General features: G+C 43.5%; 1 protein-coding gene across 1 annotated transcript in view; it reads right to left on the bottom strand.

Annotated features, from left to right (window-relative positions):
* Positions 1-891: 891 nt before the first annotated feature.
* REELD1 (reeler domain containing 1) overlaps positions 892-11,898 on the bottom strand; it is an 81,553-nt gene continuing 70,546 nt past the window's right edge. The window contains exons 6-7 of the mRNA XM_077476992.1: positions 6,631-6,694; positions 892-2,104 (exon numbers count right to left, since the gene is read on the bottom strand). Coding sequence (XP_077333118.1) covers positions 1,511-2,104; positions 6,631-6,694 — 658 coding nt within the window. The 3' untranslated portion in view covers positions 892-1,510. The remainder of the gene's footprint in view (positions 2,105-6,630; positions 6,695-11,898) is intronic.

Here is an 11,898-nt window from a genome sequence, read left to right as displayed (position 1 = left end):
CTGTGCACAGACAGCTTTGCCTTGGGGACACTTCACTACACCTTCATTTGAACACTGTACATAAGTCTCTTTAGCTACAGTCATCATAAGATATACTACCACTCTGTTACTATACCCTATTGGATACAATTAATGAGCTCTCACTGCCGGTGAAGACCATCAGATCACCATCCATGTTTAGCTGCATCTCTCATTAGGATCAGAGGTTAACCAGGCCGGCCTGGGTTTCTCTTTCTAGAAGTATTGTCAGTATTGCTGCTTAACTTGTTTATCCTTTCAGGTTATGTTCCAGTGGTATTCTACTGTACATACTGTAGATGTATATAATAATAATATATTTCAACTGACAATTCTTAAGTATCCATTTGGCTGAGTTTGTGCTGTTATCCCAAACTCAGTTGAACCATTAACTTTTTGTACAACCATACCTTAACTGAAGTATTCCAGTAAACATTAATAGAATATAAATGCATTGAGTGCTGTCTTATCATCATTTAAATGTGTTGCAATGATGTCTGAACCCAGATTGTCAGGTGTGTTGGAAGGATCACAGGGTCACGGAGATTCAGATGAGCAGGTAAATCCAAGCAGTCTCCTAGGGGGCCGTGCGACATATATCTTAACCCAAAAAGAATATTGTAATATATTGCAGCTCTCTAGATAAGCAGGCTGCATTTGTTTTGTTTTTTTTCAGCCTTTTTCTCTTTATTTTCATCTGGTAACCCTGCAAATAACACACATTCTGTCCTACATTCCCTACCCTCACTCTTCCACTGTATCTAAGGAGTGAGCCATGGTTGTCATCTAGGCTGAACTTCAAATATGTCCTCTTCTCTTCATCTCCATGACTATGTAGTCCCTTCCCACCAAATAAGAAAGAAAGCGAAGTAGTACAAGGAATCACTTAATTTTACTTGTTCAGACAAACACATCACAACTGAGAACTGCCAACTCTGTTATCTTCATTGATAAAACACTAAGAGAAGTGCTCTAATAAAATAAAAAATATTTTTCTAACTGAAGTGGCATGGCATAAAGTAAAAACCTAAAATATCTATTTATCAATGACTCTAAGCCCCTGTACACACGGTCGGAGATTTCGACAACCAAATCCGTCGGATTTTGTCCGTCGGATCTTCTCCGAAACTGTTGCATACACACGGTCGGACTAAGTTGTCGAAAAATCCGATCATTCAGAACGTGATGACGTAATTTCGTTACGATGGAACTACGTTCAGGCTAGTAGCCAATAGCTTTGATGTAGGAATTTGATCTGAGCATGCGTGGCACTTGGTCCGATCAAAATTCTCTACACATGATCGGAGTATGTCCGATCGAACCAGTTGGTCGGAAAAAATTTCCAACAAGTTGGAAAATTGGGTCCGACGGATATTCCGACGGAATCAGTCCGATGCATACCACACACAGTCGGATTATCCGACAACACGGTCCGATAGGACACATTCTGACGGATTCTCCGACTGTGTGTACAAGGGCTTAGAATAGAGGACTACTGTGTTTTTGCACTTAGTGCCGGAGTAATCCAGTTGTACTCTGCTTGAACCAGCACAAAGCTGTTCTCTCTGATCTTTTTGAAATGCATCATTTCTCCACTTTCTCTCAAAGTAATGACATTGTCATCTGGTTCGCTGAAGGACACTTCCGTCCGTTTATGGCAGTATTGGGCATGGATGCAGCGCAGGCCAGCAGCTAGGGACATCCCCAGTACTACAGAGCAACCCAGAAGGATGCCCAGCTGTGCCATGGCAAGATGCATCCCTCTGCCCTTTTCTCCCCCTTTGCCAGTTTCATGAACAGTCTTTGTCACCAGTGGAAATGTACTTTCCTCAACCTCAATATTTTTGACAGATGATACAGATTCTGGTTGCTGCAAAAAATTTGCTGCCACCTCATTGGTGGGTTTGTGTCTTTCCTCTCCTGTTGTTAATGGAGGCAAGAACTGGCTTTGTGACTCTTGTAAAGTGAACTCAGTGGGATCCACCTGTATATCTTGGGTTGGTGAAGGTGATATAGGGAACACGAAAAGTAAATCAGGAGGCAAGGATGATGTTGGTGAAGACTGTCTAATATAAGAAGACACCATCTGAAAAATAATGTAAACAAATTAGTTTTAGACATTTTCTGGACAGTAGAGTCCATTCACACAGGGGCAACTTTGGATCCGACTTGAAGTCGTCCCAAGTTGCCTCAAGTCGGCAACATGATGAAATCAATGTAAGTGAATGAGAGCCATCTTAATGTACGACTTCAGAAAAGGTTCCTGTACTACTTCAATCCGACTTCTAGGTGACTTGTACCCATTGATTTCAATGGAAGTTGCTTCCAAGTCTAATCCCCTGTCTTAACTGAAGCAACTTTCCAAGAAGTAAAAATAGTTTTCTAGGCAAACCCCTCCCTCTCACAGAGCTGATTATTATGTGATTGGCCACTGGCGAAGTCCCCTGTCCTGGAGGCAACTTCAAGTTGCCTTGTAAGTTGCCTCAAGTCGTGCTGTGATTCATACTCAAGTCATGTCCAAGTTGCCTCCCAAAGTCTTGCTGGAAGTCGTGTTGCCCCTGTGTGAATGAACTCTTAATTGTTTGCGTTTTCTGTTTTTGGAGATGGATACATTTTGGGGGGGAATAAACATTCATACATGTACAGGAATGTATGTGCAAAAACTAGGATGGAATGGTGTACACCAAATTAATAAACCAATAAGCATATCTGAGAGAATGGGTGCATCTAGTGTGTCAAATTAAGTAGTTTGAATGGTGTGCCAATTTCTAATAGCGTTGCATCTTTTGCTCCAAATTAACAAAAGTTGTGTCTGTCATTTCTATAGTAGAAAACCTCCTAAAAAGTACACCAGATGGAAACTGATGTATGAAAATGAAAAGTTAGGAGTTTTATTTGATAATGCACATGCAATGTTTGAAAAGGTGTACTGTTTTATGTAAGATCTCTTTCAAATAAGCGGCAGCGCTTACTGTCCTCTGAAATGCTATCAGCAGTGGATTGGATTTCAGAGGGCAGTAAAGCAACGGCTGACATATAGAACGTGCTATTGCTGCCTCCTTTTATAATTTTGCTTTCTTTTTTTAAAATTGATGAACAGTAATTGTACATTGCGGGACCAGGCTGCAATTGAGAGCCAAGTGCTGGGCTCATGGTTGCTGTACGGCCCGATTGATCTCAGTGGGCAGGTTTGCCAGGCAATGCCTCCTGTCAAACTCTGAAGCCCAGGTTAAAAATGTCATGGCCTCAATGCAGAGCATTACAGCCCCAGCATGTTTAAAGTCCTGTCAGGCTGTAATGTTATAAGAGTGGGTAGTCCCAAGGGGTTAGATGAAGAAGCGGAGGAGTCCTCGAAATGCGTCCTGCGAAATGCGTTTTGTGAGAATATACTATTTCATTGTTTTAATAAAGCCTTGGATTTTACATCTACACTGGCATTCCTCTTAGTGTCTAATTGATCTACACTGTGTTTTGTTTAATACAGTTTACCTATTCGGGGCACTGTAGCTCATTCCAAAGGGAGTTTAGTGCTGTGAGCTAAGCACTGTTTAGTCTAGTATACATTTTACTATGTAATGCTACAGTTCGGGTGGGCAGCTGGAAGGCGTAAAAAAATGCAGTTCAGCTGCCTGTTTTTACCACCACCTGGCTGCTCAAATAAAAGAGCTCTGATAGTTTTACATTGTTTAATATTTATGTTCATGGTTTTCTTTATGAAAAAAACAAATATTGAATAAAGAAGCTCAATCTAAATGTTTAAAATTAAAATGCAGAGAATGTAAATGTCACATGTAAGTAAATATAGAGCATATAACAAAGGTAAAAATAATAAAAAATGATGTACAGTTTATATATATAATTTTTGTCAGATAACTGTCAGGTTGAGTTATGAGGTAACCCATCAGTTTTTTCCTCACACCTGCTCTTCTCTCATAAATGCCTATTAGGGATTAGCTGAACATCCACGGTTCGGTTCACAGCAGAACATGCAAACAGGCAAAAAATTGGTGCGAACATGCGAACCAATTTTGATAATGCTTAAAGTGAAACAATAAAAATGAAATATTCCTTTAAATATCATGCTTGGGGGGTCTCCTTAGTCTGCCTGTAAAGTAAAGCATCTTTCCCATGTTTATAACAGTACCACAACAAAATTACATTTCTAAAGGAAAAAATTTAAAATTGCTCGTTGCTGTAATATATTGTCAGGTCCAGGCAATATAGAGAAAAGTCATTGAAAAAAATGGTTTGGGTCCCCCCCCAGTCCATTACCAGGCCCGTTGGGTCTGGTATGAATATTAAGGGGAACCCAGCGCCCAAAAAAAACGGCATAGATGTCCCCCCCGAAAATCCATACCAGGCCCTTCAGGTCTGGTATGTATATTAAGTGGAACCCTGCACCAAACTTTAAAAGAAAATGGCGTGGGGGTCCCCCAGGCACTATATACTCTGAATAGCAGTATATATACTATACGGCCTGCCCTATATACTCTGCAGAAAAATGGGCCTTAGGTGTTGGTGGTGCCAGAACTCTGTAACCCCTCACAGTTACTCTTGTTGAACGCTCCACAGGAACGGAGTCTGTTGGGAAATATTATATCAAAAATTTTAATTACATGCCCCTGTTAAACTGGGTTATAAAAATCGGGCCTTTGGGTTTGGTAGTGCCAGAACACTGTAAGCCCTCACAGTTACTTTTGTTGGGCGCAGGAACGGGCCCTGCTGTCAAATAATATATCAAAAATTGTAATTACATGCCCCTGTTAAACAGGGTTAGAAAAATCGGGCCTTTGGTTTTGGTGGTGCCAGAACACTGTAAGCCCTCACAGTTACTCTTGTTGGGTGCAGGAATGAGCCCTGCATTGAAATATTATATTAAAATTTTTTAATTACATGCCCCTGTTAAACAGGGGCAGAATAATTGGGTTTTGGGTGGTGGTGCCACAACATGGTAACCCCTCACAGATACTCTTGTTGGGCGCAGGAATGGGCCCTGCTGTCAAATATTATATCAAAATTGTAATTACATGCCCCTGTTTAACAGGGGCAGAAAAATTGGGCCTTGGGTGGTGGTGGTGCCATAACACTGTAACCCCTCACAGATACTTTTGTTGGGTGCAGGAATGAGCCCTGCATTGAAATATTATATCAAAAATTGTAATTGCATTCCCCTGTTAACCACATGCCGACCGGGCCATAGCCAAAGGATGGCTACAGCGCGGTCGGCTTATTCTGGGAGGGCATCCATGGGAGGGCGGACCCTGCGTTGAAATATTATATTAAAAATTGTAATTGCATGCCCCTGTTAAACAGGGGCAAAAAATTGGGCCTTGGGCGGTAGTGCCACAACACTGTAACCCCTCACAGATACTCTTGTTGGGCGCAGGAATGGGCCCTGCTGTCACATATTATATCAAAATTGTAAATATATGCCCCTGTTAAACAGGATTAGAAAAATTGGGCCTTTGGTTTTGGTGGTGCCAGAACAGCTCTCACAGATACTCTTGTTGGGCGCAGGAATGGGCCCTGCGTTGAAATATTATATCAAAACTTGTAATTACATGCCTCTGTTAAACAGGGGCAGAAAAATTGGACCTTGGGTGGTGGTGCCCTAAACCAAAAATATTGTTGGAAGTAGGGATGAGCTTCGAGTTTGAGTCAAACTCATGTTCGACTCGAACATTGCCTGTTTGCCCGTTCGCCAGTTTGGGGTGTTCGCGGCAAATTCGAAAAGCCGCGGAACACCCTGTAAAAGTCTATGGGAGAAATCTAAAGTGATAATTTGAAAGGTTTATATGCAAGTTATTGTCATAAAAAGTGTTTGGGGACCTGGGTCCTGCCCCAGGGGACATGTATCAATGTAAACAAAAGTTTTAAAAATGGAAGTTTTTTCAGGAGCAGTGATTTTAATGCTTAAAGTGAAACAATAAAAAGTGTAATATTCCTTTAAATTTTGTATCTGGTGTGTATAGTATGCCTGTAAAGGGGCGCATGTTTCCCGTGCTTAGAACTGTCCCTGCACAGTGTCATTTCTGCAGGAAAAAATGAATTGTCTGCTCCCCATAATACAGAGAACAGTCAATGAAAGTCATTGATTAAAAAAATAAAATAAAGCGTGGGGTTCCCCCCAAATTTAATTACCAGGCCCTTCAGGTCCGGTATGGATTTTAAGGGGAACTCCACGCCAAATTTAAAAAAAAATGGAGTTCCCCCAAAAATCCATACCAGACCCTTTATCCGAGCACGCAACCTGGCAGGCCGCAGGAAAAGAGGGGGGAGGGTCGTGACAGCGCCCCCCCCCCCGAACCCGAACCATACCAAGCCACATGCCCTCAACATTGGGAGGATGCTTTGGGGGTCTGTGACCCCTCAAAGCACCATGTCCCCATGTATATTTTTATCCAGAAATAACATTTGAAATCATCTTATCGAAAAAAAAAATGCTATTCTCATGTCAATTCCTGTTTGACAAAAACACATTTGGTTCCCATGTTGGACAGTCCTTGCTAATTCCCCCATGATGTATAAAATAGCAAATATCAGTCTAAATAGCTTTGTCTGTTTTTGTCACTTACAAGAGTTGTATGATTTTGCTAGTTGCTGTGATCTTACCTCACGTTTATGTTGACAAGAAGGACACAAGGTTGGTGAAGGTCCTTGAAGATCATCCTGGTTCCTAAGGTAACAATCACGAAATGGTAACATGACTCTGAAGTAACCAAAGAGAAGTTTTCTATATACAAACAGTATTACAAAGGTAATTGTGTCATACTGAAGACTGCACATTGCTAAGGTCATTTACAAATATTTAACTCAGGTATGCTCAGGTAGTAGCCCAGTTGCCACATGCAAATGCAAAAATAAAATGTAATAATTTTCCTCATATGTTTTTCTGAGGCTGTTAATTTAAATGAAATGGTGGCCACGCTGAGATGTGCTGAATTGTTTCAAGCCTTTCATGCAACAAAGTACATTTTACTTAAAAGATAAGGAAACTCCCAAAGTTTTATCCCCACCTTTCTGAGGTAATGTAGCCACCTCCGCCACCAAACCTCTATACTTACCAAGATCTTGGCACTAAGACCTGCCACGGTGTTCACATATTTCCTGCTAGCTTCATTACCTGATTTCCACAAGTTTATGGGGCAAGCGTCATACTGTAGTTACAGAGTTAGGCAGTTTGAAGAAAGACACAAGTCTATCTGGTTCAACCGATTTAAAAACGAAACAAAAAAAACAATGAAATAGGAACCCTCCATGAACAGAATCTTATACCCACAGTCCCTATACCCACAAAGTAAAACTTACAGTGATTCCACTAGGCAAAATATACATTGCAAAGGTTTTAGTAAACTTGGTTTCTTGTCACCTTCTGCTCTGAAGATAATGGCATGAAGCAATCTAATGACCCTGCAATCATCTTTAAAAATTAGCAACCAGGAGACAGTCTTGTCTTTACTGTGGTCTAATAATACATTACACTTTCAAAATGAACACCCAAAGCCAGGGCCGGACTTACCATTGGGCTTGACTGGGCTCAAGCCCATGGGCCCCACCCAATAGGGGGCCCCGTGAGCCCCGCTGAGATACAAAGCTGAGTGTACTCGGCTCCGCTCAGTCACGCCCAGTCCCGCCCTATGATGGACATAACACAGGGACTGGGCGTGACTGTGAGTCGAGCCGAGTACACTCAGCTACTCTCAGCACTGCTCAGGACTGCAAGAGGATCCAAGAGCTGCCGAGAGGACCCGAGAGCCACCGAGAGGACCCGAGAGCCACCGAGATACACAGGACTCTGTATCTCAGCTGCGCCATTTTTAAACTTCAAGACTGCAATGACAAGGCTGCAAATAACACTGGGGCAAGGTTGCAAATGACACTGGACAAAGCTGCAGATGGATGGGCAAGGCTGCAGATGGACACTGATAGGGTTGCATTGATGGACATTTCAATGTAAGTTTTTTCATTAAACTTCCCTCCTAAAAGTTTTTTTGCTTAAAATTCCCTCCTAAACTTGGGGTGCGTGTTATACTCCGGCGCGTGTTATACACCAAATAATACGGTAATGTATAGAAGGTAGGGCCCAAAAGGGACTCAAGCCCAGGGGCCCCCACCACCCTAAGTCCTGCCCTGCCCAAAGCATCCCTTTAGATGTGCAAGTATCTTCCAAAAGATGGAAACCCGAGTGCAGTAAACCAAATTCCTCTGTGATATTTTTTGGAACGTTACCTGTAATTTTCTTCATGTTATGTGCAGACTGATCTCTATTAGATTTTGTCATATACATTCTGTATATAATCAAATGCAAATGCTCCAGCCATTTCACACTCCTGCTCAAATTCCAGATCTTGCAGGGAAGGGAACAAAGGAAAGTTGGTAGGATAATCACATGCACAGGAAGATATAGTCATGCGCATATTGATTGCCAGAGGCTGTCTTAGCCTGATATATATATATATATATATATATATATATATATATATATATATATATACACATACACAGTATCTCACAAAAGTGATTTCACCCCTCACATTTTTCTAAATATTTTATTATATCTTTTCATGTGACAACACTGAAGAAATTACACTTTGCTACAATGTAAAGTAGTGAGTGTACAACTTGTATAAGAATGTAATTTTTTTGTCCCCTCAAAATAACTCAACACATAGTCATTAATGTTTAAACCGCTGGCAACAAAAGTGAGTACACCCCTAAGTGAAAATATCCAAATTGGGCCCAAAGTGTCAATATTTTGTGTGGCCACCATTATTTTCCAGCACTGCCTTAACCCTATTGGGCATGGCGTTTACCAGAGCTTCACAGGTTGCCACTGGAGTCCTCATGACATCACAGAGTTGGTGGATGTTAGAGACCTTGCACTCCTCCACCTTCTGTTTGAGGATGACCCACAGATGCCCAATAGGGTTTAGGTCTGGAGACATGCTTGGCCAGTCCCTCAACTTTACACTCAGCCTCTTTAGCAAGTAAGTGGTCATCTTGGAGGTGAGTTTGGGGTTATCATGTTGGGATACTGCCCTGCGGCCCAGTCTCCGAAGGGAGGGGATCATGCTCTGCTTCAGTATTTCACAACACATGGTGGCATTCATGGTTCCCTCAATGAACTGTAGTTCCCCAGTGCCGGCAGCACTCATGCAGCCCCAGACCATGACACTCCCACCACCCTGCTTGACTGTAGGCAAGACACACTTGTCTTTGTACTCCTCACCTGGTTGCCACCACACACGCTTGACACCATCCGAACCAAATAAGTTTATCTTGGTCTCATCAGACCACAGGATATGGTTCCAGTAATCCATGTCCTTAGTCTGCTTGTCTTCAGCAAACTGTTTGTGGGCTTTCTTGTGCATGATCTTTAGAAGAGGCTTTCTTCTGAGATAACAGCCATGCAGACCAATTTGATGCAGTGTGTGGCGTATGGTCTGAGCACTGAGAGGCTGTCCCCCCACCCCTTCAACCTCTGCGGCAATGGTGGCAGCACTCATATGTCAAAAAAACAACTATATAAATTATTAGTGCACTAATATCAATAGTCAATACTAAAAATCTTCCAATATTCTAGTGCCATAAAAATCAATAATTTGTGTAGATAAGATAATGATAAATAACCGTTGTAGACATGTCACTGGAGAAGTGGTCGAGGGGGTGTACATCTCACCCAGGTTGCTACACAGTGTGAGATGGTAAGTCCAGGATGGATCAGTTTCTCAGCAGCAATATGCTGCTGAGTGGTTATTTAATCTTGCCGGGCCTGGGTTTATATGGAATGGCAGGTAGGTTTGGTAGAGGGACCTGTCATTCCACACACCCCCCGATCCAGTTCTGGGTTTTGGATCAGGTGAGCTTTGATCCTAATTAGCCTGGGAAGGTGAAGGCTCTGCGGGGCCTGCAGGTGTTCGCTCTCAGCCAGGGAAATGAACAGTCTGTGTGTTGGAGGAAGCTGCGAGCGCAGCCACTGCTGGAGCTAAAACCCACCCTGCGATATCCAGGCGAAAGACGCTGTGTTTATAAGTGTCAGATAGGTGAGAAGAACCTGTTAGTAAGCGCCCAGCCGGGCTAGGTTGTTTCTTTTATTTTTTTTCTGTTGTACTTAAAAAGCACGGTGTTGCCGTATATTTTTGTTTGTTGGACTGTTTGTACCACGAATAAACGCCAAGGTCTGCTTTATAAATTCCAAGTCTGCTGTGAACTGTGTCCAAACTCACCCTACCCCGGGAAGATCCCTTACAATTGGTGGAGGTAGCGGGCAACACGGTTGCTAGGGGCAACGGTGTGGACAGACTTGGCTACAGCTGCTTATGTCCTGGGTGAAAGCTGCAACTACACTCCAAGAACAGTCCAGCAACATGGAGGAGATGCTGAAGCAGTTTATGCAAGTGAGTTTGCAACAACAGCAGGCTCAGACAGAGGCCAATAGACGACATGAACAGTCCATGGCTGCACAACAGCAGATGCATAAGGAAGAGTTGCAAGCTTTGCGCCAAAGCCAACAACAACTTATCGAGCACCTGATAGTAAATCGAGAGGCGCCTGTGGTTGCTAATCCACCCACAGTGGAGGGAGCCGCTCCGGAGATTTTTTTTGGGAGAAGGACTGTGCAGCGAGCGCTGCAAAAGATGACTGCTGAGGACGATGTTGAGGCCTAGCTAACAGTATTTGAGCGCGTGGCTGAGCGAGAGAAGTTACCAGCCGCTGAGTGGGCAGAGGTAATTGCGCCCTATTTAACAGGTGAACCTCAAAAGGCCTACTATGACCTCAGTGAGCAAGAGGTTAAGGACTATACTCGGCTAAAAGAGGAGGTACTTGCCCGACTAGGAGTTACTACTGCAGTCCGTGCCCGGAGGGTACGCAACTGGAGCTACAGTCTGGACAAATCAGCGAGGTCCCAGATGTATGACCTAATCCATTTGGCAAGAAAGTGGTTGGAGCCAGACACTTCTACTCCTGCACAAATCCTAGAGAAGGTCGTGATGGATCACTACCTCCGAGCGCTTCCTACTGACCTGCAACGCTGGGTGGGACAAGGTGATCCTAAGAATGCAAACGAACTTGTCAACCTTGTGGAGAGGTTCCAGGCGACTGAGGACTACCTCCCTGATGTTCCTGCAGCATCTTCACCTCCCCGGAGCGCCAGATCTGTGCCGTCAGCTGGTAAGAGACTTCCATCTATTGGGGGAGTGTGGAGGGGTGCTGATGGAGGGAAAAGGGCTCAAGTGGTGTCTCAGGGACAAAAGACTGGTGATGGTCCCGGGTGGCTAAGGGGCTCTAAAAAGGACTCCTTGCCAAAGAGACCAGGCCCTATCCAGTGTTGGAGATGCCATGAGGCGGGACACGTGTCTGCCCATTGCCCTCTTACCACTGAACCCATGGAGTGTGACGCTAGCCGGCGTCAGTCGCTATTTGCGGAACCATCTTGTGCTGCAGTTCCTGGACTAGAGACTGAACCGCAAATCTGCAATATTACAATCAATGACCTTCCCGTTATGGCGTTAATGGACTCGGGAAGCCTCGTAACCTTGGTGCATGCTAGCCTGGTGGCTGGGGACTTAGAGTCTAAAAAGCATATGAGTGTTGTGTGCATACATGGTGATACAAAAGTGTACCCTATAGTGCTGGTTAAAGTCGGGACTGAACAAGGCACCGTACAATATGAAGTGGGTGTGGTTAAAAACCTCATGCATAATGTAATATTGGGGCGCGATTTTCCATTATTCTGGGCTCTCTGGGAAAAAAGAAAAATCCCCAAAAGGAGTGAGGATACCTCTAAGGGGGTTGCCTTGTCCCCTGTGAATGATAGAAGTGTGCAGGATGAAAATGATTGTTCTCCTTTGCAGGTCCTGGCTGGGGAGGAGGAGGCTC

Source organism: Lithobates pipiens, unplaced genomic scaffold, assembly GCF_037356315.1.
Source record: "Lithobates pipiens isolate NorthernLeopardFrog02 unplaced genomic scaffold, aLitPip1_a1.2 Scaffold_13, whole genome shotgun sequence".
Classification (NCBI taxonomy): domain Eukaryota; kingdom Metazoa; phylum Chordata; class Amphibia; order Anura; family Ranidae; genus Lithobates; species Lithobates pipiens.
Note: the sequence above shows the minus strand (reverse complement) of the source record. Positions and strands in the feature narration are given on the sequence as shown.